This window comes from Enhydra lutris, unplaced genomic scaffold (genome assembly GCF_002288905.1).
Source record: "Enhydra lutris kenyoni isolate GAN:26980312 unplaced genomic scaffold, ASM228890v2 scaffoldscaffold66, whole genome shotgun sequence".
NCBI classification, from domain to species: domain Eukaryota; kingdom Metazoa; phylum Chordata; class Mammalia; order Carnivora; family Mustelidae; genus Enhydra; species Enhydra lutris.
This window is the reverse complement of record NW_019154150.1, coordinates 9,682,397-9,710,112: the sequence shown is the minus strand read 5'-3', so window position 1 is coordinate 9,710,112 and position 27,716 is coordinate 9,682,397. Positions and strand designations below refer to the sequence as shown.

Sequence of the window (27,716 nt, the reverse complement as noted above, 5' to 3'; positions counted from 1 at the left end):
GGTACCTAGCCTATCAAAGGGACTCTGGTATAGTCAAGAGCAATTAGTTCATGCATGTTGTGACAGAAGCATAGTGTTTGACATCAGACTGATTTAGTTTGTATCAAAGAATCACCATCTGCTGACCATGAAACCTTGCAATAACGGTAATAAAGGCTACCATTTTTGATAATTTACTGTGTGTGCCAGGCATTATGTTACATGCGTTGGCATACTCACAACAGCCCCCAATTGTTGTCCCCACTTTATAGATTATCCAAGAGTCTTATAAGTGTTATGTAAATATTACCCATCATTATTATCCAAATATATGTCAATGCTATATAAATGTTTTCACTTTGTAATACATAATGAACACAAATTACATAACATACAAAATATAACTGCATAATATTACTATAATACAATAGAACATACATAACATATACATATCATTATGTTATATATGTGTATATAAAATTATATATGATATACAGAATTGTATAATATATTTAAATACATGATATGATAAACATATACTATATAAGACATAAACAAAAGTTGTACACAACTTTGATTCACTCTTCTATCCAAAGCTCAAGTACCTTAAGTTATATACTTCTGTCCTAGTCTATCCTGTTCTAATTATATAGATATAATTATATAGTATTATATATAAGTGAGCATAAAATATATATTTACATACTATAAATATGGTCATAATTGATTATGTAATTATGTAATGTACACACCTTACAATATGCATCAATTTGAATATAACATATACAATGGTAGCAAAAAGTATACAACACAACACATATCCTTTTTACCTTTGATGCACTGTGATGCATGGTTTTACGTTACCTATGCTACCACACGTTTATGCTACATTGTTCTTTTCTGTTCTATTCTAGACTCTGTTCTGGGACCTACTAACTAGATTTCATAACCCACTTAGGTAGTGATCTGTAATGGGATCTAGGGACTATGCCTGGTCTATCTTCTGTGACATCTATGAATATAAATACAGGGAATTCTCACTAAAATGGAGTCAGGAGGTCTGGCTGGGGGAGCTATTATGGCCTGTTTCTTGTAGTCAGCTTAGACCCAGTAGGAAGACAGGGACCTTGTTGTGGATCCTATGTAACTACTACTTTACTGTCCCAGCAGGAAGAGGGAAGCCAACAGCTCAGCCAATAAGAGACAATCTCAGCTCAGCCAATGAAAAGCCACCATACTTAGTGTTCCTAGTTTCCTCCAATGGACTTTTTGTTTATAGCATTCTCCCCCAACTCCCTCCTTGTCTCTACAAAACAGCCTTTCCCTCCTTTGTTTGGCGGGATTGCCTATGGTTTTGCCATAGTTTATTTGTCCTGCATTGACATTTTCTGCTGTTTCTGAATAAATTTGTGTTTTGCTGGTAAAGCAATTTTTTAAAGTTAACAGTGATAAATACCTGGTGGTTTATGTTCTTTGCTTGGTGTCTGGAATCGTCAGTGCCATTTTCTGGATAAGTAAACACTGAGGGAGACAAGAAAAAGCAAGTGCTTTATGAATCCAGTCACCACGTTTTGGAATCATGCCTAGAAGATGTGGCTTTATGTTTTCTCTGTCCCATAGCTTCTACTTTCTTCCTCACTGCCTTTTCCTCATCTTAGTTACACAGCTTTCATGTCATCTTCCACGTGAGGCTTTTACTGCCTCCCAAGTGGCATTTCTCTCTACCTTCTCTGCGTGTCCACACCCGTGCCCATGCCTCCAGCGAGCATGCCTCCTGAATATTTGGCAGTTGTGTTCACAACTAAGCCTTATTTGGCAAAGCGTTTCATTCATCTTTGAAACAATGTTATTTATCTGTTGAATGTATCAGATTATTTGTTAAGGGAACAGTGGGTGAGGTATGGCCTAATTGCATTTGAATGACCCTTTCTAAATACCAGATTCTTTTATCTATTTTCAATATTTTGATTTCAGTTTCTTGATATCTATATTATATTTTGTACATTAAAGCTTTAGCTTTCTTTCTTTTATTTTCTTTTTTTTTTTTAAAGATTTGTGTATTGGAGAGATGGGGGGAAAGGGCAGAGGAATAGGGAAAGAGAGAATCTCAAGGAGACTCCGCGCTGAGCACAGAGCCCCATCTGGGGCTTGTTCTCACCGCCCTGAGGTCATGACCTGAGCCCAAACTGAGTGAGACACTCAACTGACTGAGTCACCTAGATATCCCTAAAGTTTTAATGTTGAACTTCAAAATATTCCCTCCATCTCTTATCATCAGTGCATTCGGACTATTATTCAGAATAGAAAACAAATAATGGCTTTTCATTTAGTTGGTTTTGAAATATGTAATTCTCTTCCTTTTGCATTTAAGTAGCCACCCTGTGGTCTCAAATAAAAAACAAAGCTTCCTCAGATGGGCAGGGATTTTCACCATCCAGATGCATGGCTGGGGGAGATCCCTGATGGGTATTGCAGGGGGGGCTCTGCCTTAACTTGTTTGATCAGCCACCTTTACCCCAGGGACCAACGAGACAGCCTTATTCTCACCACATATATCTGCCTCAAACAAAAAGGTGGCAAGTGTTTCCAAGTTTGTACAATAGAGTTTTGGTGTCTAAATTAACCTACCAGTTAGAGGACTTGACATTTAAAAAGAGCACATTGCTGCTTTCTTGTTCCCTTTGGTCTCCCTTCTGATTGTAAGGAAGTATCAGTAAAGGAGGAGAAACACTCCACAGAAAACTCTATAACCTATATCAGTTACTGCACTGACATCTCCACTATCCTTAAAATGACCTCAATAAATGGGATGCAGAAAACATGGTTCAGAGCAAGAACCTCTGTGAATGTACTGATGCTCAGTAAACATCTATTCTCCACAGTTTATAGTTCCAGAGCCTGTGCATGAAATTCCATGATTCCTTGGAAGCCTAGGCATAAATATGCAGTCATTGGAGGAGCTCTGGTTTGTAGGTAAGTGGAAAATGATCCTATGGACCTTGTCTGCCTCAATTATCTGGATACTCACCTTACCAATTTGAACTGAGAGGAAGCCAACAATACTCTTCATTGGTATTACGTGATTCCCTAAGAGCTTGGTGTAAATATTTGATCCCATAAGAATAAAAGTGGATACTTCTAAAAGAATATTGAATATCTGCAGGAAAAATGCAGAGAATGTTCCTAGAAAATTCTTGATTGGAGTTAAAAAGGGAGACTTCAGAGGCTACATATCAGTTTGAACTGATTTCACAATTTTGCAGTTTCACAATATTTTAAGCTTTTTATTGAATATCCATTAGCCATCTGGTTCAAAATGTTTACCATTTTTTGTTTTATTTACAATTGTTTGTTTACCATTATTTGAAGTGACCCCCAAATGTATTTTTAACTATATGACTGAAAGCAGACCACTGCAAAAAAAAAAAAAAAAAAAAAAGATTTAAAAACCTATCCCTGTGGGCTATTTCTAAGACTTTGACTTGAAGGGAAAAGAATAAAGAAAGGTAACTATTTTACTACAGATGTATCATATACTTTTTATGTTTGGTGCTTTAAGTTTGTTTTATTAAAAATAATCTGGTTGCTGATATCACCCAAGACAAGTACTCAAAGAATATATCCATCGTGGAGACATATTTTCTAATGTTATGGAAGCAAATGAATCTTTAGTTTCTGCCACATGCCCAGAGGACTTTCCTCTTTTCCTTTTTCATATTATTTCTCCTTCACTTTGTAGTCCTGTTAGGACCATGTCCACAACTTCATTTTCCAATGAGATGGTTATTTGGTTTTTCTTCTTCAAGAAGAAAATAATGTAAAAGTTTTGTTACTTGCTTATCTAACACAAACACAAATTTGTATCCCTGAAGTAAATCTAACTTGGTAATTATGCATTACTTTAAAAAATAATTATTGGGGGTGCTTGGGTGGCTTCTGCTTTTGGCTGAAGACATGATCCCAGAGTTCTGGGATCGAGCCCCACATCAGGCTCCTGCCTCAGTGGGGTGTCTGCTTCTTCCTCTGCCCCTACCCCAGCTTGTGTGCGCTCTCTCTCTCTCTCTCTCTCTTACTCTCAAATAAATAAAATCTTTAAAAAATTATCAGATTCAGTATACTAACATTCTGTTTCAGATTTCTGCATCCATGTTCAGGATGGAGACTAGCCAGTGATTTTTCCTTTCTTAAGGTGCCTTCAATTGATTTTGAGGTCAGCATTAGACTAGCCTCATAAACTAAGTTAGAGAATGTAGCAGCCCTTCTTCCCTGCAACTTTTTCAATTTCCTGAAAGAGCTTACATAATCTGGAAATTTTCCATTCCTTAAAAGTTTGGTTGAGTTTACTCATAAAATTGTCTGAGCCTGGTATTTTCGCCATGCAAAATTTGAGATACTTGATTCAGTTTCTATCATGACTAGAAGCAAATTCAAATTCTCAGATTTTCTATTTCTTCTTGAGTCAGGTTTTGATCATTGATATTTTTCATGGTATGTGCCCATTCAAAAAAAGTTTTAAAATTTATTGGTATGAAGTTGGTCATGAGATTCTTTTATTTTCTTTCAATCGCTGTTAAAGTCATCCTTTTTCATTATTACCTTTTGCTTCATCTCATTTATGTTTTAAAATATTGTTACTAATTGTAGGGGTGCCTGGGTGGCTCAATTGCTTAAGCAACTCGACTTTTGAATTCAGCTAGGGTCTTAATCTCAGGGTCATGAGACTGAGCCCCTCCTTGGGCTCTGGGCTGGGTGTGGAGGCTGCTTAAGATTCTCTCTCTCCCTTCTCATGCTCTCTCTCTCTCTCAAAAAAAAAAAAATCTTGGTGATTTTAAGTTTTCTTTCTTTTTTTTTTTAATAAAGATTTATTTATGAGAGAGAAAGAAAGCACACTCATGTGAGCAGGGGAGAGCAGAAGGGCAGGGAATCTTTAAGCAGACTCTGCACTGAGTGCAGAACTTGACATGGGGCTCAATCTCAGGACCCTGATACCATGACCTGAGCCAAAACCAAGAGTCAGAGGCTTAACCGACTGAGCCGCCCAGGCAACCCTTCTTTTAAGGACCGTTCATAGGATTGATTGACCTATCTTTGTCATTTGATAATTTCTGCTCTTATCTTTTTATTGCCTTCCCACTGCTTTTTGGGGACTTATTCTATTTCTCTTTTCTGACTTCTCAAATATGATGCTTAGGTTATGAATTTCAGTCTTTTTATTTTTTAATAGAATAGTTTTATTTATTTTTTAAAGGTTTGATTTATTTATTTGAGAGAGAGCGCACACGCATGAGCAGAGGGAGGGGCAGAGGAAGACAGAGAAGCAGACTCCTGGCTCAGTGGGGAGCCTGATGCCGGACACCAAGACCCAAGCCAAAGTCAGATGCTCAACCTACTAAACCGGCCAGGTGCCCATAGAATACTTTTAAAGCAAAATATTCTAGTCACAATTTAGCTACACCCCACAAATTTTGATATATAGTGTTTTCATTATGACTTATTTTTTTTGACTATTTTTTTATTTTATTTTTTATAAACATATAATATATTTTTATCCCCAGGGGTACAGGTCTGTGAATCGCCAGGTTTACACACTTCACAGCACTCACCATAGCACATACCCTCCCCAATGTCCATAACCCCACCCCCCTCTCCCAACCCCCCTCCCCCCATCAACCCTCAGTTTGTTTTGTGAGATTAAGAGTCACTTATGGTTTGTCTCCCTCCCAATCCCATCTTGTTTCATTTACTCTTTTCCTACCCCCTTAACCCCCCATGTTGCATTTCCTCTCCCTCATATCAGGGAGATCATTTGATAGTTGTCTTTCTCTGATTGACTTATTTCGCTAAGCATGATACCCTCTAGTTCCATCCACGTCGTCGCAAATGGCAAGATTTCATTTCTTTTGATGGCTGCATAGTATTCCATTGTGTATATATACCACATCTTCTTTATCCATTCGTCTGTTGATGGACATCTAGGTTCTTTCCATAGTTTGGCTATTGTAGACATTGCTGCTATAAACATTCGGGTGCACGTGCCCCTTTGGATCACTATGTTTGTATCTTTAGGGTAAATACCCAGCAGTGCAATTGCTGGGTCATAGGGTAGTTCTATTTTCAACATTTTGAGGAACCTCCATGCTGTTTTCCAGAGTGGTTGCACCAGCTTGCATTCCCACCAACAGTGTAGGAGGGTTCCCCTTTCTCCGCATCCTCGCCAGCATCTGTCATTTCCTGACTTGTTAATTTTAGCCATTCTGACTGGTGTGAGGTGATATCTCATTGTGGTTTTGATTTGTATTTCCCTGATGCCGAGTGATGTGGAGCACTTTTTCATGTGTCTGTTGGCCATCTGGATGTCTTCTTTGCAGAAATGTCTGTTCATGTCCTCTGCCCATTTCTTGATTGGATTATTTTAAGTATATTCCAATTCTCATTATATTCTTTTTTGACACATGAGCTTTCTCAGTGCATGTTTTAATTTCCGAAATGATGGGTTCTCCTCTATCTTTTGGTGATTGGTTTCGGTCTTATTTGCATTATAGTCAGAAAGGTATGTTCTCTAGAATATTAATTCTGTGAAAATTTATGAAGCTTGCTTTATGGTCTAGCAAGTGATAAGTTTTTTAAATTGTTCTGTGTCCTGGCGCCTGGGTGGCTCAGTGGGTTAAAAGCCTCTGCCTTTGACTCAGGTCATGATCCCAGGGTCCTGGGATCGAGTCCCACATCAGGCTCTCTGCTCAGCAGGGAGCCTGCTTCCTCCTCTCTCTCTGCCTGCCTCTCTGCCTACTTGTGATCTCTGTTTGTCAAATAAATAAATAAAATCTTAAAAAAAATAAATTGTTCTGTGTCCTTAAAAAGAATGTGAATTCTCCATTTGTTAGATGGACTGTTCTTTTTAAGTCAATTAGACTATGATTGTTAAATGTGTCCTCAGATCCTCTAAATCCTGAATCTTTTTATGCATCTGCTTTCTAATGACTTTAGAGGCATGTTAAAAACCTCTCACTATGAAGGGGTATGTCAATTTCCCTAATACTTCTATCAATTGCTCCTTGAGTTCCTGTCACTTTGAGGCTACATAATAAGTAAACACAAGTTTAGGATTCATATCTTTTGTTGAAATGGACATGGTCATGTGATGATATTTTTTTTCTAGTAATGCTTTTCTGATCTTAATGTCCATTTTTCATACTTTAATACAGCTATACAATCTTTCGCCTTTTAAATTATATGTATTTTTTTTTACTTTTAAACTTTCTGTATCCTTATGTTTTAGATTGTTATAAGTAGTCATAAATAATCCAGTGTGTAAAACTCTTTTATCTAGGGCTTAGTTGATTTATATTAATTTTGATTACTTATAAATTGAGATTCTCTTCTAGCATTTTATTTTGTATTTTCTATTTATCTCATATTTCCCATGCTTTTTCTTCTACTTCTGTACTCTTTCTCCTTTCTTCCTTTAAAGTTATAAGGTTAAATCTATTTTTTAATCTTCTAGTGGCTATTCTAAAAATTTTATGTGGTATATTTAACTTAATAAAATCTAAAGTGAAAGAATATCTTTAATTTCCTTCCAATTAGTATGAGAACCTTTGAATGCCCATTTCTTTCTTAAATATCCAGTATTTCAGTTAGTGTTTTATTAACGACTTTTTGCTGACATTGTTATCTTTTTATGTAGCCAATGTTCACTTGGTTCTTTCTTTGTGCTTCATTCCTTGCTTCTTGGTCCTTCCTTTGAGGTCACACTTTCCTCTATGAACTACATCCTTTCAAAATTTCTTGAGTGGCTCTTTCTTCACTAAACTGTAGACACAGTGTTTGTCTGAATATATGTTCTTGAAAGAGTTTTGCTTTTGCTCCATTTACAGTTCTATTTTAAGAGTTGCTTTTCTTTCGGATTACTGAACATATTGTTCTACTGTTACTTGGTTCACTTGTCACTTACAAGAAAGAGTTGTCTGTCTAGTTTTCATTCTTTTGCAGGTAATCTGTCTTTTGTTTTGCATTTAACATTTGTAACTGCAGTTTTGCAAAGATGGGTCTAAGTATAAATTTCTGAATTTGAGGAATGGTGTCTTTAATCAATCTTGAAACATATTAGCCACTATCTTCTTGAATATTATCTCTCCCCCATTCTCTCATTATGTACCTTTTAAGTGTCAGTTAGATGCAGGCTGGACTTTCCTGCTCATCTTCTGTGTCTCTTTCACTGTCTTGAATTCTATTGCTTTGTCTCCCTGGCTTTACTATAAGAAAGTTCTTTGCCTGTGTATCCCACACCACTAATTCTCTCTTCAGCTATATCCAATATGCTATTAAATCCAACAATCAAATTTTTTCTTCTTCTTTTTTTAAAGATTTTATTTGTTTATTGAGAGAGACACACACAGCAAGAAAAGGAACACAAACAGGGGGAGTTTGAGAGGGAGAAGCAGGCTTCCTGTTGAGCAGGGACCCTGATGTGGGGCTCAATCCCAGGACCCTGGGATCTTGACCTGAACTGAAGGCAGATGCTTAAGGACTGAGCCATCCAGGCACCCCTCTTCTTCTTTTATTAATTTCTAAAAGTTCTGTTTGGTTTTCTTAAAATTTGCCTGTTCAACTTTGATAGTGTCTTACTCTTTTGTTATATGTTCTAGTTCATTTTTTGTATCTTTAAATATATCTAACTATACAATTAGATATTTCTTTATTTGATAATTCTAATGTATACAGTCTCTAAAGTCTGATCATAAAAAAGGTGGGCTTTTACTAACTCTTACACATGCTAGCTCATTTTCTTGTTTATTTGGCATATTTCAATGTTTAGTTCATGTCCTTTGAAAGTTCATTTGTGGAAACTTCTGAGTTCTGGGTTTAAGTTCTCTTTCTCCAGAGGCCATTTGTATTACTTCTGGCAAATGCTTGTGCATTTACCCAACAAGGCCACTTTAAATAAATTCATCTAAAATTTTATATTATTTTACTTTGTCCACAGAGGTAGTATGAATTCAGGCCCTAAACCCAAGTAAGAAGAGTTTCTTCCCTCCTTTGCTATTTCTTTTCCCTCCTCTCTGCTCCTATTTCATTTCTTTCTTTTCTTCCCCACTTGAGTTAAGGCCAATATAACATTTTTCTTTACTAAATTCCTCTGCAGGACATTCATTTTTCCTAGTGCCACTAAAGGTGCCTTTTGGGGTATCAGCTTTTTCCCAAAGGGTCTCTCATTGTACCTATTACTATGCCTGCTTGCCAGGTCTTGCTCTCTACTGACCATACCTGGGGGTTATTCTTCCCCAATCTGAGGCCCCAGTGATGTGCAGAATAAACAATGGCCCTCACCTGCTTATGTCTCTGGATTCATGCTTTATTGTCATTTCTAGACTCCAAGGAATTGCCTTATTTTGCTGCCAGCTCAGCCATGCATTAACTGGAACTTTTTTTTTTTTTAATTCTTTTTCCCAGCAATTTTAGGTGTGCTAAAGTGGAAAAAAAAAACTTCTCTAAGGAAAGAGAGTCCTCTATGCTTTTAAAAAGACCTTTACTTGCTTTAGATATGAGACATCTAGATATTAGGGTATCTGTTGAAGAAGGCATTAAAATATTTGCTTTATTTTCTGGGTGACAAATCAAAATGTGAGATATAAAATCAGTGCATGTTAAAGGCAAGGACAAATTTTCCAAATCCGGGCTTGCTTTTTCCTTTCTGGGCAAAATTTCTTTGCTTCAGTGAAAAGTAAGGTATCATTGGGCTTCATAATATTCTCCAGTGGATGTGATTAACCCAGTTCTTTTTGAAGAATATTTCTAGGAATTTGTCTTACTTATGTTCTTTTCTCTCTGCTTCTCTTCCAGGAAAGTTATAATCACGTAGAGTCATACTGAAATGCAATTATTGAAGGCAGCCAATAACATCATTATTTGGCATTTTAAGCTGCAATAGGCAACCTAGCTTTTACTTCTCCCTTTGCTCACCATATAGCTTCAAGTGGAGTTTCTGGCCAAAGATGAAGACCAACAACTCTCCCCTCTAAGTTTCTGATGCATCCACAAATAGTGTTGAAAACAACAACCAGAAACAGACAGAGCAGCCCAGCATCTTTCATGAGAGAGAAAACAGAGAGTGCACACTTGGTAAGAAAGAAAGGAGTATGACTTGTATCCTCTCTCAAGGAGACTTTGGAAATTTTCCTCAAGGATTTTGACATGACACCTAGCTGGTAGAAATAACACCTGTATGCACTGTGTAATTTTTAGAACATAAACGAAACATGTCATGCAGAACAGCTTGTGACTGGAAGCCAAGTGCTACTTCTGAAAGGCCAGGACCCTCCATGCCATGACTGTGGGGAGACCAGTGGGAGCCTGGACACACAAGCAGGGTGTTTTCTCTGCGTTGTTTCCCAAATCGCGTGGACAGGGGATTAAGTCCAATCACAAGAACATGTTTTGAAGCAAACTGCTGTATAATTAATCCCTCCAGCTTCCAAGGGTGCATTGTAAAGAAAGCTATTGCTGATCAAAGGAATAGTTAATAGATCCCCAAAGCTTTATAGAGGTTTATTGCTTGTGAAGTTCTTTCAACAGATTTCTTTGAATTAGGCTCTAAAAATGCCTCTTAACATAAAAGAAATGGCAAATATTCAACTTTGTGTCTTTGAGTGTATTACTCCATGCCTCAGTTTCCTTATCCATACAGTATGTGTCTGTGGGTGTGTGTATGCGTTGTGTGTATTGGAAGGGAGGGAGTTGGACTAGATGACTTCTTATCCTGCTTCTTGAACTTTAATAAGATTAATATGCAAACACTGCTTCTGCAGTTCTGGAAAGGCCTGAGGTTTTGCATTTCTAACAACTTCTCTTGTGATGTCCAGGATGCTTGTCCATGGGCCACACTTGAGAGTGGGGAGGCTCTGGGTTGTGCCTCTGACACCTGATGACCTCATGACGGGTTTATTAGAAGGAAACATGCTTCATTTTGATGATTCCCTTTGATGATTCCCTCACATTATAAAAACTTATTGAAGACCACTTTTTGCATAAAGAAATCTCCAAGGCAAACAGAGACCTTAGCTACTGAGGAAGAGGTGAGCAAGAGCACCAAAACTGCTGGTCAGGATGCCTGAGGCAGGGAGATGAGTGGTGGGCACATGCTGGGAATGATTTTGAAGAGCATAAAGTAAGATTTACAAGACATGAGAAGAAGGGGGAGTCAAGTCTGATACCCAAAGTTCTGACCTGGAGTAAGACTGACTAGCAGAACAGAGCTCCTATTTACTGAGCAGGGACAATGGGGGAAGAGCAGGTCGCGGTGGATGGGTGCGTGGGTGAGCAAATCAAGAATCCAGTTTGGGTCTGTTAATGTCACGATGTCTACTCCCCATTCAGATCACCATGTCCAGTGGGCAGCAGGCATCTGGAGGCCGCAAAGGGGCCTGAAGTTTCAGAGTCATCAGTGTACGGAGAGCCTTTACATTCATTATTTCACTGAATGATAACAACCCCTTATGGATTCAGTGTGATCACATCCTTCATTTCAGAGGTGAAGAGATTGATGCCGAGAGATCAAGGTCACTGCTTTGAGGCCACGGGACCACCGAGGGAAGCCCGGTGGTCAGCCTCCAAAGCAAGGAGGGGCTGAGGACCAAATACATCCCTGCAGGTAGTCATGAGCAGACCATCAGCAGTTGGGTGAAGGGAAGGGTGCAGGCAGAGGCAGAAGGCAGACTCAGAGGACAGCACAGATGACCACGCTTGAAGTGTTAACATGAAGGACTGGTTGAACACCCATGTCTGATAAGTTTGTGCTCAGATGCTGACGAATTCTGACCAAACTCAGTTAACGTATCTGTGGGGCTAGACAGACATGGGCTGAGAGATCCTGTGGCATTACCGCCCTGCTGTGAGGTTCCCCTGGCAGCTAGCACTCTAATTTGTGTAATGGCACTGCTAAGTGCTCAGTGAATGTTTGCATTGATCTAAAAGTGCAGCTTTCCCCAGATGATGCCAAAGAATCCTTCGCCTAGCAGTGCGCTCTAGCAGATGTGAGTGGGCTTGGCAAGGGGGGCCCCTGATGAACACTGACACTTATTTAGGAAGGAGAATCACAGAGGATTCTCATGCGGAATCACAGAGACACTGCCCTAACTAGAGAAGACACATAAATGAACTCCTAGAGCTAAGGAAATGGAAGAGATGCCTCATAAGGCAGTTGTTGCGAAAGCAGCTCTGGGGTACTGGATGCAGAACTTCTGCTTCCAGTCTGGAAGGGCAGAGGTGACCAGTTGAGTGGAAAATCTACCCAAGGTGCCACATCCCCACGCTTCCGATGCAGGGATAACTTCTGCCAGGAGAATACATTCAGACCAGGTCAGCAACTCGAATCAGAACCCACAACTTGGCTAGGTTATGAGCGGACCTGAGGACAGCCTAGTGACTCGTATCATTTTGCTAGTCATAGTAAATACTTCATAAATACCTTTTTGCATAAATGAGTGTGGTTAAGTAGTTGCTGACATCAGAGAGGCTTGGCAAGATTCCTCCATAAGGGGCTGATTGTGTCTTTAAACTCTGGTTTAAGAGGTTGTTCTTTCTTAACGTTAGCAAGCAACAGCATGTAGTTAGCATTCAATAAAAATTCTAGAAATTATCGTAGCAAGGGCCTAAGCTATGAGAAAATTAAATAACATTAGGAAAGAGTGTTTGGCTCTATCATACAGATCAGTTTTTGAGGGTCAGTTATTCGTGCTGGGGAGGAGACCTGTGGGAGGCCCCTACTTACCTGGACCACCACCCACCTGCTCTGGGGTACTTCAGCTGTAGCGGGGAATGGCTTCTTTCCAGAACAGTTTGCTAATCTAATGTAGGTCAGTGAGGGAAATGATGTATTAACAAAAAGGTCCAGAAGTGACTCCTAGACCCCAGTGTAGCCAAGTCCATAAGGGGTGAGAACTCAGGGAATTTTGCAGTCAAATCAGGGAGATCCACCAGGAATTAGGCCTAGTTTCCCTCCAGAATATTGTACATTTGCTCAGAGTGAATTCCAGAGCTAGGACAGAAAGAAAAGAACTGGAAGTCAACTCTCCCTGGCCACGGACTGGGTGGGGCAAAGCCTTTCACATCCCCGCTGGGGCGATGCCTGCTTCTGGGCTCATGCACTCACCACTGTTGCTGCGTTTCCGTGGGTCATATCCTCCTCCTGGCCCATCAGCTTCTTCAGGAACCTCCACAAGATCTGAAGTCTTAGAAAAAAGAAGGAGCGACATGAAATGAGCAAAACCCTTTCAGTGGGCCAACTGAGCAGAGAAATTCAATGTCAGTAGAGGTATTAAGGTAGGATTTGCCTGAAACTGTCTGAGGAACCCAATCATGCTGTGGTCTGGCTAACTTCAGAGAGGCTGTGTGTTCCCTCATGGGGGCGGTGGCTCCCTTCCGGTGTGTCTGCAGGCTCAGGGGGCAGCAGGGGGCGCATGAGAGGCACTCAGTGAGTGTGGAATGAATTTCTAGATGCCCAGGGACACACAACAGAGAGAAATCAGAATTCATGCCCATACCCTGTCATGTCAAATTCTCACTGACACTAAAGCTCTTTTAGAGGTAAGTTTTAAATATAGATGGTCCCTCAGCATAATCTCCTCCAGTTTCATCCATGTTGATGCAAAAGTTGGGTATTCATTCTTTCTGATGGCTGAGTAATATCCCATTGTATATATGGACCATATCCTCTTTAACCACTCATCTGTTGAAGGGCATCTTGGTTCTTTCTACAGTTTGGCGACTGTGGCCATTGCTGCTATGAACATTGGGGCACAGATGGCCCTTCTTTTCACTACATGCACTACATTCACTACATACATGAATTTGGTTTCTGTATCTTTAGGGTAAATACCCAGTAGTGCAATTGATAGGTCATAGGGTACCTCTATTTTTAATTTTTTGAGGAACTTCCACACTGCTTTCCAAAGTGGCTGCACCAGCTTGCATTCCCACCAACGGTGTAAGAGGGTTCCTCTTTTTCCATATCCCCTCCATCATTTGTTGTTTTCTGTCTTGTTAATCTTTGCCATTCTAACTGGTACAAGGTAAAGGAAAGGAAAAGTGAATTGGGGGAAATCAGAGAGGGATATGTACCATGAGAGACTGTGGACTCTGAGAAACAAACTGAAGGTTTTAGAGGGGAGGGGGGTCAGGGGATGGGGAGATCCTGGTGGTGGATATTAAGGAGGGCACGTATTGCATGGAGCACTATGTGTTGTATATAAACAATGAATCTTGGAACCCTGCATTGAAAACTAATGATGTACTGTATGGTGACTAACATAACACAATAAAAAAATAAATAAATATAGATGGTCCCCTTCTGATTTTTTTTTTTAAATTTTCTTGACTTTACAAAACACATCAGTAGAAGCTACATTGAATTTTGCATTTGGATCTTCTTCTGGGCTGGAGTTACATGGGAGTTTATCCCCAGAGGATGCTGAGCGGCGCCCGGGGCTCTGGGTCAATCCCACGATCACGAAGGCGGCGTCCACGAAGCCATTGTTTGTCACTTTCAGTGCAGTTTCAATCAATGACATGAGCGAGTCAACACTTTGTTATCAAATAGGCTTTTTGCTAGATGATTGTGCTCAACCGTAGGGGAATGCAAGTGTTCTGAGCACATTAGAGTTAGGCCAGGCTTAGCTACGATGTTTTCGAGGTCAGCAGTAGCGAACACATTTTTGACTTCGGGTAGTTTGAACTTACGACGAGTTTATTAGGATGTAACCCCATTACAAGCTGAGGAAGACTTGTATTGACTATAGAGAACAAGATGCAGCATCGAGGGGTGCATGACCTAGGTATGAGTTAAATGTCGTTTCCCCGGCTGCACAATTATTTACATAATACTTACTCTGCCTTTTTTTTTCTTTTAATAGGATAAGCCACAGCCATTCTTCTGCTTCAGTTACAGAAATAACATCATTACTCTAAATGGCTGATGGTTCCTGATCATTTACCATGTGCTGTTTTATGTACCATATATGTATCTGTTTATTCTTCACAGTAATCCTGTGACAGGCATACTTTTTAGTGACGAATGTGGAGCCCAGGGAGAAATCAGTAGTCCTTCTTGACGTCCCACGGCCACTAAGTGCCAGAGCTGGGGTTTGACCTTGGGTGCTTTCTTCAGAGCTCATGTGTCTGAGCTTCTTCCAGCGGTGTGCTGGAAGGGCTCATACAGGCTGGTGAGAGCCTTGATGGCCTTCACATTGGGAGAGTGAAACAGGCCTGCGTGGGAGTATTTACACCATGGAAATTGGCAAATGCTGCAGATCAGGGTCCAGCCCCAGCTGGTAGTTAAACGTTTATCAGCACACCCCTGATTGCGTCTATCAAATGGCCAGATGCCCTGGCTTTCATCTGTTTGGACCCCATCTCTTTGGAAGAGGAATTTAGGGGGCCTCCGAAGAGGATCACATTTTTTTTTTTAAAGATTTTATTTATTTATTTGATGGAGAGAGACACAGCGAGAGAGGGAATACAAGCAGGGGGAGTGGGAGAGGGAGAAGCAGGCTTCCTGCCAAGCAGGGAGCCTAATGTGGGGCTTGATCCCAGGACCCTGGGATTATGACCTTAGCTGAAGGCAGACGCTTAATGACTGAGCCACCAAGGCACTGTGGGTCACATTTTGAAAACAATTTGCTTACATCTTATTTCAGAGGAACAAGTTTGCCTTCCCAGCCCTCTAGCCCTCCCAGTCAGCTCAGAGCATTTTGGCACGACCCTTGAGAGACTGATTTTTTATATAATCCGGCTTTAAGATTTTCCCTAGCCATTCTCACTTGCATAACACATCAGAAAGAAGGAAAAAAAAAAAGTCACAGGATCTTTAAGTCACTTACACCCTGCTCCTTTGAAGCTGGCTATTTCTGAACAAAAGTTGTTATTATTATGTTAATTTAATCTTAGAAAACTGAAGATTATTCCCAAACTGGTCAAACCACTCCCAGAAAGTTTTTGAATTTGGTTTCTGCAGGCCTTTCCAAAGCCATCCAGCCTTTTATATTCCAGAATATTTGAAAACACATTAAAAGAAACATAATGATTTAGAAACAGCCAGGTGGTGACTCCCCGACAATGTAAAGCCAACGGCCCCGCAGCCCTGGAAGAAAATAAATGTGTGGAGCAGAGTTTGCTATGTGGGAATATGTTAGCTTTAGGACATAACAAAACTGCAAGAATGGCAAGCGGCTGAAGTTCATTACCATCTGACCCTGCAGGATGGAAGCCAAAGCATTTTCAAGTACCAATCAATTGTTTGTTTTCTTCGTTGAAGCAAGAGGGACTCTGGGGAAAGAGTGAAGTGACAGATATTTAAGGACAATTTGATTTGTCTTTGTCTCCCCACAGCCCTGAGAACAATACCTTCACAGAGCACAATTCCAAGAATATTTACTGATAGAACCAGTGTCAGGAAGTTTAAATGGACTGTGATGAATGGATACCTTATTGACATTCAGAAAACCGTGTCTTCCGTCCTGAGAACTGGTCTGTCAGGGCCAGACATGGCTAGAAACAAAACCATTTCAGACAGAAAAGCAAACTGGACATCCTTAATTTGTCTCTCTGACATTCTTGCTACTTCTACGTGAGAACAAACCATGGAGGCTAACACGGTCATTGCCTGCCACGGAGGGTCTGAGGACGTCTCCTCATCGTGGGGTCGCCACAGCCCCGGATGCAGGGCCAGCTATCTGCTGCCGGGATGTGTACCGAAGGGCCATCCCCGGGGAGCCCCCTCTCTGTTCTTGCCTCCCCAGGCTGGCTTTCATTGGCCTTTCAACGAATGCTGGCCTCAGAATGCTGGGAGGGGATGAGGGTATATACCAGCTCTCCCCAGTGACATGAGAAAGGCCCATTCAGCATGCAGGGCAAGTGACCAGAACAGTCTGTTTTTCTTTTTCGCAGAAAGTCTTGATTTGTAAGAGGTGATGGCTATAGGCTGACAGCCATCTCTGTGTGGCCCTGGGGGAAGCAATGGCTCTCCTCACGTTCCTACGGAAGAAGACCTAACGTGGTAGGTGGGGTTAAGGACATGATCTACAGATCAGAGGTTCTCAAACTTCGGTGGGTGTCAGAATCACCTGGAGGGGTAATCAAGCACACACATGCCCAACTTGTAGTAGGACAGGGCCTTGAGCTTTCCGTTTTTACAAAGCCCTTCCGTGGATCCAGATCCCCACCAACATTTGAGAATCACTGGTGTACAACAACAGAGAGAAGGGAACAAAGAGTCCTTGTGTTTGAGCAGCTTCATCTAGTTGGGGAGGAAACTAAAGAAGAGAGGGAAAAGTGAAACACAAAAGTGAAAAATACCAAGGAATCTGCAAATCACTATGATTGATGAGTTGGTTGTTGTGGGTGTCCACAGAAGGGACACCCCAACCCAGACCCAAAAGAGATGTTGTCTGCATAGAGGTAGAAACAAGATGGGGGCAAGACCCAGCTACTGGGAAGAATATGGCAGTCCAGAGAGCTACAAAGTGTGCATGTACCTGGGGGGCAGGAACATCGAAAGGTCAGGTCAATTTTGAGGGTTCTGAGGTCAGTCTTTAAGAATCCCTGACACTTTTCTCACTCTTTGAGCACTTCTTGAGCATGAGGTGCCAGGCCCTGGTATAATGAGATGAACAGGGAACAGGGCCCCACTGTATAGCCACTCAGTATCTGGTACAGGAAAGAGAGGTAAAAACAGAAAATTATGTTGCAATTGTCTCTACCCTGTAAGAAAAGGATTTTTTGAAGGCCTATGAGAGGAACAACGATTGTGCTTGGGGGAGTCTGAGAACTCTTCCTGGTTTGTGTAAAAACCAAGCTGGTCTTAAAGAACATCAGCTGGGGGAACAGCGTGTCCTAAGGTACAAAGATGCCAAGAGCTTGGCGTGTTCAAGGGAAGGTGGGTCTTCAGGGCAGTGACAGGCCTCCCACGCCATGCTACAGTTCACATGTCGTCTTTTGGGCATAAGGAAGTCAATACAGTCTTTTGATTTGGAAAACTGCAAAGGTCTTTCTTTAAATGATGATAAATCTGGAGGTATTGATAATAGTAGACTCAAGAGGAAGAGGGGAACACAGCTATTCCTTTGAAATAGTCTGGGTGAGAGATGATGAGATTCAAACATCCAGCACTGTGGACAGAGACAAAGGGCACTTTTGATGCACATTTCTGAGTTTGTTTGTTTGTTTTTTAAGATTTTACTTATTTATTTGACATAGAGAGACACAACAAGAGAAGGAACACAAGCAGCGGGAGTGGGAGAGAAAGAAGCAGGCTTCCCACCGAGCAGGGAGCCTGAGGCAGGGGTTGATCCCAGGACCCTGAGATCATTACCTGAGCCAGAGGCAGATGCCTAACGACTGAGCCATCCAGGTGCCCCTACATTTCTGAGTTCTCAGAGGACCCAATCATCAGTGGAGCACCATTAGAGCATGGACCTGCTGATTTAGAAATATCTGTAGGACCCATCTGGAGGTTAGGACTAGAAGTATTTAAGGAGTCATCATCTTGGGCATGGTGGCTGGACCAGAGGACTGTGAATGAGATGATCGAGAAGAACCAGTAGCACATGAAGGCCAAACCAAAGTAGAGATCTGGGAACATCCCTGACTTAAGGAGTGACTGGAGGACACATGAGGGGAGACTGGCTGAGGAGGACAGCAGGGTGGAACCCTGGAGCAGGTCCAGCCTCTTACAGAGCCCAAGAATGGGCCCCAGTAAGGAATGGCCAGGGAAATGTCCTTCTCAGAGAATGTATTTACCTTTCTAATGGATCACACCCTTGTTTCACTTTGTCATAACTCAGATTCAAAGAAAGCCCAGCCAAGGGCTAAATGCTTAATTGAAATAAAACATCAGCAAATTTCATTTATTGAGTGCCAGGCTCTGTGCTAGAAAATTACTTATACTCTTACTGTCATCCAACCCACATCACAAGAACCAATATTATCATTGGGACTGCTAATTTGATGTATAGCCTCCCTAGGGAGATCACCAGGATCAGGTACCTTAAAATGTCCCAGCTTATACCTGTACTGCTTTGAGGGCAACGTCTACTGAAACTGTTTCCCGCTTTACTCTGAAATCCTGCAGCGCTCCTATAACATAGCTATTATAATACTCATAACATGTATGCTATGTTCCGATTCATAATAAAAATAGTACAAGACATATAAAAGTGTGTTCCTTAAAAAGTGCCAGACAATGCTGTCACCATCTGCTTTGCGCTCTATTGTTTTGGTCTTCTGAAATAAGTGGTGAATTTGGAGGGTAAGAAGTCATGTCCTCCCCTTCGTCTGTGTCCTCTATGCTGGTGGACTGTAGGCATTTAATTCATGTTTGCTAACTGAGTAAAAGAGAGTAAAACTGACATCACTTTTAGGGTCAGCAAGGAATAAGTGTACAAGTTTTGGTTCTTCCTTCTTAGAAGTTGGTGGGATGCATGAAGAACAGGGCTTTTGGTGAGTGTAAAGTGGCCTCTGGGGGCATCTGGGTGGCTCAGTCAGTTAAGCATCTGCCTTCAGCTCAGGTCATGATTTCAGAGTCCTGGGAACAAGAGGCCCATGCTGGGCTCCCTGCTCAACAGGGAGTCTGCCTCTCCCTACCCCCTGCTCATGCTATCTCTCTCTCTCAAATAAATAAATAAAATCTTTAAAAAAGGTGGCATCTAGGATAATAATGGGGCATCAATCAGAAGACCTTCAAATCTACCTACTCACCCACCTGACCTACACACCTGCCTACAGCCTATAATCTCAGTTATCTTGTGGACTGACCTGCACCCATTGAAGGAGCTGCTTTCACTCAGCGAGAAAACCCCTCTGATGGGTATGCACCCCTCCTTCTCCCATGATCCACCCTAATCACTTGATGTTGACAGGACCCAGCTGGGCAGACCACCTGGTGGCTCATCTGTGCCTTGCCCTGAAATCCCATTTTAACATGGGCAGCAACAATGGAACCAGTAACTGGGTGCGAGCCATCCTAGTTGGCAACATTGGCTGGAAGGTCCTTGTCTCTGTAGGACAGATGGTGGCCTTCAGCATGAACAGCAGAGTTGTGTGGCATCCTGGGGCATTTACAGAAATTCTGGTTGGGACCACCAGAAACAGAATGATGACAGCATGTCACGGAGAGCCATGGGTAGTCATTTTAGACCAAAAAACATGTGGGAGAGGTGTCTGGGAGGGTGAGTGTCCCTTGGAAACAGACCCTGTTAAGTCACCAGTCCAGCGCCTCTGGGGAGGGCAGCTTTTGTATGAAAGCAAGAAGAGTACCTTGTCTCTGAGAGAAAAGAAAGAAAATGTGAGAAAGAGCTGTATTCTTGAACTGGGATGTAGCCGGAAGGAGAAATGGCCACAGCCGGGACTTCCCTGCTTCTGCCATTGTTTGGGTGAACCTTTCTCTTTGTTGACTGCCATGCCATCTGGTATTGGTGGGAGGGGAGGGAGGGGAAGTACATGGAGAATCGAGGTGCATGAAACCAAGAACATGGTCTTTGAGGACAAAAGTACAATGATCCCTGGGTGTTAGCCACAAACAGGAAGTTAACCTTTAGTGGCCCAAGGCACCTGGGATTTCCCTTCAGAGGCTGCCTGACTCTCAAAGACCTGTCATCATGATACATTTATGGGGAACCCCTTGCGCTGCCGTGCCTGGGGTCTGCCTTCCCCAGAGCACTGCGGGTGGACTGAGGAAGGAAGAGGATAATTACAGAGGTTCTGTGTGGTGATTCAGAGCCACTGCCGGAGCTGCCCTTCTTCGTCCTCTGGGCCAGGGAGGTGCCAAAGCGGAGGGTCTCATAGACAGGGTCCACCTTATTGCCACAGGCTGCAACGGAAGAGAAAGGTTGTCTGAGTGACGGGTTTCCTCCACTCACCATCAGGAGGGCAGCCAAGCATTTATCATACCTTCTGGGTCAACAGCACTTAACAAGAAGGTTCTGTGCCACAGGCTCACTAGTAAACCCTGGGAAAAAAGGAGCTGTGTGTGGTCAAGCTCACTGGGCAGATGGGTCCCCCACAATATATGCCCATTGACCAGGTCCTTCTGGTGCACCCACCACTTATACCCAGAACTCTCTGCTCCCAGATGCTTCCTGATTTATTGGTTTTCCTCTTTTGTTATCCAGCCTCAGGACTCCAATATCAAGCTTCTTCCCAGACACCAGCTTTATTTCCCCTAGTGTGAGGTTCTACTCGCCAAGGTTCAAAGCCTTGAGCAAGACTTTAAGTTTGTTGTAGGAGGCAAGTGTTTTTGAAGGAATTTGACATTACCAGGCCTTGTGAATTTCTGTTTAAAAGCTTTCTAAGTTTAAAACTTGCTCCCCTCCAAAGGCAAAAAGATGTAGAGATTCTCACAGAGGGAAAAAAATAGAAATAAACTGAAAGATATTGTTACAGAATAAACTGAAGCCAGAAATATCTATAAATATAAGACATTTTTTGGTCCTCATTAAAGAAAAACTGATATTCAGAGTTCCTTCCAAGCATTGGTCTATAATTTATGTTTTTTTGTTTGTTTGTTTGTTTGCAACAATTAGGAAAAGCAGCTTTTGCTGTTCTTCACTTGTAGGGTCTGACAGTCTGAATAACTTGTCTAGACACACAGTTAGTGGGTCAGCAGGGAAGCTGGGCTCCGAGCCAGGTGTGTGGGATGCTAGGCTCTAAGTTCTTCCCACTCTGCCATGCTGCTGATGGGTGGAATAGCATATCAGCAGCCTTTGAGACTTGGGTGTTTTTCAAACTTCATCGGGGAGAGAATTTGCTCCTCCTTAGATCTCCTCTCCAGCAAAGCAAACAATCATAACACAATCAGCCACCAGACAGATGCACAAACATAGCCCTTTGGGTCTGCAGTCCCAAGAAAGGAGAGTAACAGCTATTAAGGCTGACACTGCTGCCCAAAACCAACTCAACTCATCAGCGTCCCAACTCACCGATGGGCATAACTTCTTTAATGCATCCAAACTGTTCATGAATGAGCAAGGGGGAGCTGTAGTAACGCCGAAACCCCTTTGGCTGGAGAAAGAATGAGAAAGAGAAAGGCTTAATGTCACAGAGGTGATGGAGAAAACCACACAAGACCTCTGAAAATCATACCAGCTGATTTTTCCAGGGGGCACCCCTCTGTCACCCTTGAAGATGCTGACTTGTCCTTGAATTGATCCCTGGTGGGGGGATAGGGCGGGAGGTACAGGTGGCAATAAGCAAGCTACACTCCACCCAGAAAGCAAGCCCCAACCCTGCCCTTCCTTTTCCTGCCTCTCCTCCTTCGGCAAACCTTAGCAGCCTCCCTTGTGTCTAGGTTCCCCATTATCTCCCACAATACAAATGGACTGGCATGCATTATTTTATAGCAGTTCACGATTAAGGTTTATTAAAATCATAAAAAACCTGGGCCAGGGGAGGCAGACCTCAGAGGGAGGCCCAAAGGACGTTGTATATGTGGCACCCCCAGAGTCATTTGTCTTGTGTTCTAGACTCTATCATGTTTTTCTAATCTCTCATTCATAGTCTTTGCCTTGGTTTGTGGGAATCACCATTGGAAGAGAAGGAGGGGGAACAAGTGAGGCAGGGGTTTTAGAGAAGATGACACTGTCAATCAGAGAAAGGAGATGAACTCTCTAAGAACCCTGACTTACTATATCCCAGCACTGGAAGGGAAGTTTGTGGCCCAGCCCCTACTGGAATTCCCAAATCCTTGCCCTTGTTCCTGGCAGGTGGTATCCTCTTTTTTATGAACACTGCCATTTCTGAGGTGTGGGTGGGAGGAGCTCTCACTAACCAAGGAGGCAGGTCTTTGGTGACCTTATCTCTTTGTTAAGACTTGGTATCTACTGATCCTAGGCCTTTTCCCTGCAGCCATAGGGCAGGAGATAATTCCTCTTCTGTATGACAGGTCTTAAATTTTTTTGAAGGCAGCTGTTACAGTCCAAGTGTCTCTAGACCAGGCATTCTTGGTCCCCTTGACAGTTCTTTGGCCATCCTAGTATCGATACCCTCAAAAATGCTTTGGGTTCCTTTTTTTCCACATGTTGCCCCAGTACTGAAGCCCATGCTCCCAAGATGCTAAGACCAGCCTAGAATGGGCCACAGCCATCTGATCTTCCTTGGCTTGGCCGCCATGATCTCTTAAAGTCATACATCGATTTTTATTACTCACTCCATTTTTAGGGTGGTGGTTAATCTCTCTCCCTCTCTTGACATCCGCTGAGCTAATTTGACACTGAGGTGTCACCCTCATTTTTCTGGGCAGAGAGGGTTCCAGGGATGCCTCACTTTCAACTTCAAAACATGGACAGTCCCAGGATGTGGGCCTTGCAGTGCTAACGCTGGAGAAGTTCCAACCCGGGACAAGTCAGTCACCTTGTTAAGGACACAGAGTCTTTTTCACATGGGGAACATTTGTCTCTCAGGATGATAAAGCTGCTCTTCTGCTTGGTCATTAGGCCAACAAGGAAGCCTGGCTGGTAGGCCAGGGACTTGGGGGCTGCTTCTCTAGTGCCTGGCTATGAGGGTGGAGGAGCTTGGATAGGCAGGGGGGTCTGGGCTCACTCCTGGCACCGGCCCTTACCAGCTTGCCCATGCACCGCTGGGGTGCTAGGCCATCCATGCACTTGTGGTGGAGACTCATCTTACAGGCCTTGCAGCGCAGCCCATGCTTAGCGTTTGCTCCTGTCAGACATGCGCGAGCTTTGGTTAGGAGACAGCCTGCCTTCACCTGGTGGCTAGCAAGAAGTCCCTGAAAGAGGGGTTAATCCCCAGACCCGGGTAATTCTTCTTTTCTCACACACTGAAGTTGCATGATGCTTTTGAAATGGACAAGCTCTTATGGTAGATTCTTTGACCTTCTCCCACATCTGGTACTACTTCAGGTACCAGCTCTGGTTTCCTTCTACTCATTTCCTTTTCATGACTCCAGAAAATCTCAGTCTCCTCCATGTCACCTTTCACTCATTTCAAGCTGGCAAATGCCACTTTCTTGCTCCTCACAGAGGTCACCCATTTCCGCTCCTCTGTAAGTCTTGCCAAGGAGTGCAAGTGCTGCAGTTTTGCCCATTTTTACCCAAGTTTCTGTCACAGAGTCTGAGCTGTTGGACAGACGCTCAGGAAAATGGCCAATAAAGGGGGAATGGCACAGTCTGTGTGAGAGATAGGCTGATGGTACTTAAAGTGGGGACGGAGTTCCAACACCAGCTCCTGGCTGGTGGAAGAGGAGCAGGGTCAGTGAGAAGCAGGCCATGAGAGCACTGCTTCAGGGAGTCATCCAGCCTCCCAGGACAGGGTGCTGTGACAGGGTGGGAAGAAAGGAGACAGAGGAGAGAGGTCCCTTGGGGCCCTCGCTGCAGAAGTGAGGCTCAAGGCAGCAGTGTTGGGGGGGCAGACACAAGGGAGGGCACAGACGGCCTCAAAGATGTGGGGAGTGCTGGCCACCTGCATTCATGATATGCAGAGCAGTTAGAGGGAGGTTAGGTGAGGATGTCAAGGTGGGACGTTTTGTCTCCATTTGGCCCAAGACAAGACGTGCAAGACAGAGCGAGTGAGCTGGTAGGTTCCTCACACATCCCCAAACATGGGCTGCCAAAATGGGAGTTTATAGCTCTTAGATGACCAAGCACATGAAGCACATTAGAAAAGTGAGGAAAGGGGATACAGGATTGGGTTTCCTTATGGAACTACTGAGGTCCTACTCCTTTCATCCTGCTCCTCCCACACAGCGACAAGGGTGGGACTGTCTCTACTCAGTCCCACTTAGAGAAGCTTCAAGGAGATTATTTTAAAAGCTTGGCTTATATCCCCTGGAGTCTGCGGGACACACAGCTGTGGCTATACCCACATGAAGAATGCTGACCAAGAACACCGCTGCACAGGCAATGGGACTCCCAACATCTCATAGGCATTAATTCATACATATACTCGGAGACATGAGGCCACAGATAGCCCCTGCTACAAACACAGCTGATTACAGAAGCAAAATGAGGATCATATGTAAAAACCACCCTCCTCTCCGCCATCCAAACCACCATTGGCCCTTGTCCAGACTAATTCCTAACTGAACTAGTTTATCTGTGTTTGTCTTCCTCCAATGCATGCGCAGGAACCAGAGCAATCATTTAAACATGCCTTGAATCACTTCCCTCTCTTGTGTAAACAGCTTTCAGTAGGTTCTCCCTGCCTTTCTGGCATTATACAAAATGCTCAGCATGGTGGGGAGGCTTTGTATGATTTGGTGGGAGCCCATACTTGCTCCTATCTTAGGCCAACCCCCTTGTTTGCTATGCTCTAGCCACCTGGCCTTCTGCGAGTTCCCTGAAGGCATGAGCTCTTTAATTCCTCAGGGTCTTTCACACATGTAGCCCTAAATGTTCGGAATGTTGTCTACATCACTCCTCACCTGGCTGGTTGGTCCTCATCCTTTGGGTCTCTTGTCATTCCTCCCATGAAGCTTTCTTGGCCACATTTCTCCTTTCCTGTCCAAATTATCTTTTTTTTCTTTAAAATTAATCTTTCTTGCAGCTTTCTGTTGTTTTTCACAGCATTTATCACAATTACTCATTCAAGAGTTTGTTTTTGTATGCCTTCCCTCCTGGACTGTGAACTCAATGAGGGTAAGGGCTATGTTTGTTCATCTGTCACTGTGTACCCAGCTCTGAGCATGATGACCAATAATATGTGCTAAATACATTAACCAACAAATTCTCTCACCATCACACATGTACTCAAACAGGAGTGACTGACTGAGATAATTAAGTGGAGTTGATTCATTGATTGTATAGAAGCAGCATTCCAGAGCTGAGAGAGGACTTGAAGATCAACTGTAGGCATGATTTTATTCCACAGATGAGAAGGCTGAGGTACCAGGTCGGGGTCCTGCCTAGTATCACTTTTCCTCTGCTTGACCCTAAAACTTCCTCCTTTATTGGGAGTAAGGTACATGAAGATATGAAAGGGGATAATTAGATAATTAAAAAAAAAAGGAGAGTACAAGAACCAGATATTCAGCTGGGAAAAGCCACGGGCAAACTCTTATCTGGACAAAGATCCACAAACCCTTCAGGAGGTATTACCTGAAAACTGCCCTCCAGAAGGTATCATTTAACATAAAGTGTGTCTGCTCTTACAACCACAGAAAGGCAAAGTGACATAAACAAACCATAAATTACTGGGTATGTGTGCTTGTTCATAAATACTAATTGGAAAGGTTCTTTTCCTTTTTTTGAGAGTGGGTATTGCAATGCCTTTTAAACACTGGACTTTGAAAACAATCACTCATTTTTTTGTTTTCAAATTAGAGAATGCTATTTGTGCCCTATGAGAGAATGTAAGTAAAAGCTTCAAAGAAGAGTTATTTCATTGTGTGCTGGACTCTGAAATAGCACTATTATGTATTAAGGTATATTTTCCTTCAGACCTGGACACCGTAATTTCAGTTTTCCTTGTCTGTTCTAATACACTCCACTATTTGAATGAGTCAGATCACCAGCAATAATTTGGTTTTAGGTGTTCCAATTTCTACAGTGGAATAGCACGATTGTGACTGAAGAGGAAAGCCTGTATTCTGTGGTTCAGAGAATAGTTCAAAAGGATAATTCACATCACTCAATGGTGTTAGTTTACTGTAGCAGGATATGGGAAAGCTACGGTCTGGTCCATTACTAGTGACCTCCATCACAAAGGCATCACTGAATGTGACCCTTATGCCTCAGTAAGAGTGGGAAAAACATGGTTTTAAATTAGAATCTGTCTCATGCTGGCCCCTTAAACTTATGAAAGTTACTAACATTTCCAGAGCCTCAGCTGTCTCCTCATCAAATGGCAATGCCTCTAAGTCCTCCCAGGGTTGCTAACAGTAATAGTGTCAAAATATATGCAAAAGGGATTGCATGGATTTAAATACTTGGAAACATAAAGATGTCACTAGACTCTGAGTAAACATGGTGGACTGGCCACAAGAGAGTCCCATTTATTCATACCAAATCCCACTAAAATGTCAGTCAAATAATAAAAAGTGACATAGCCCCCAAATAACAAGGTTACCAGGAAGAGTGGCAAGCCTAGAAGAGAGTTCAACATGTATTCAGAAGATAGAAAGCAACTGGAGGAAGGGCAAGGAATTTCATAGAAGAAGGGGAGACAGAGTTGCCTATAGCAATTTGGAAATGGGGGGATCAGGGACCGTTGAAAATTGTGGAATTTCAAAATTCTGAGAGAAAAGACTTTCCAACCTAGAATTTTATACCCAGGCAAATTAGTAACAATTATGTAGGCAGAACAGACACATATTCAGGGACTCCAAATTTTTGCTTTCCATACACCATTTCTCAGAACACTAATGAAAAATGTGCCTCAGAGAGATCAGGGAATAAATCAAGGAAGAGGAAATTGTTGGATCCAGTGCACAACAAAGGAACTGACACAGAGGGAAGGTAAATGATAATTTACCTGAAGTAAGACCATATCCTTGGGGGAAAAATGGAACTTAGAAGTGTATTGATGCCTTTCAGGTTTGGATGCTGTAATAGATATGGCACCTGATAGAAACATTTGAAAAAAATTATAGATGCATAAAAAGTCAAGAGAATTAAAAAGGTGATTTCTCCTTGAGGAAATATAAAAGCTGTGTAAGAATAGATATGTAATCCTAATACAATATTTGAATCAGAAGCTAGCAATAGACACAATAGCGTATACACAGACTATTAAGTTCA

At 42.4% G+C, this 27,716-nt stretch overlaps 1 protein-coding gene across 2 annotated transcripts in view; it reads right to left on the bottom strand.

Annotated features, from left to right (window-relative positions):
- The window catches only part of LOC111159143 (SH3 and cysteine rich domain), a 151,816-nt gene that overhangs the window by 35,224 nt on the left and 88,876 nt on the right, over nt 1–27,716 (bottom strand). The window contains exons 3-7 of one of the 2 annotated variants that reach the window (XM_022521572.1): nt 23,582–23,682; nt 21,945–22,026; nt 20,721–20,836; nt 13,127–13,205; nt 1,436–1,500 (exon numbers count right to left, since the gene is read on the bottom strand). In XM_022521572.1, the coding sequence (XP_022377280.1) occupies nt 1,436–1,500; nt 13,127–13,205; nt 20,721–20,836; nt 21,945–22,026; nt 23,582–23,682 (443 nt within the window). The remainder of the gene's footprint in view (nt 1–1,435; nt 1,501–13,126; nt 13,206–20,720; nt 20,837–21,944; nt 22,027–23,581; nt 23,683–27,716) is intronic. The other variant, XM_022521575.1, reaches the window with a different exon arrangement.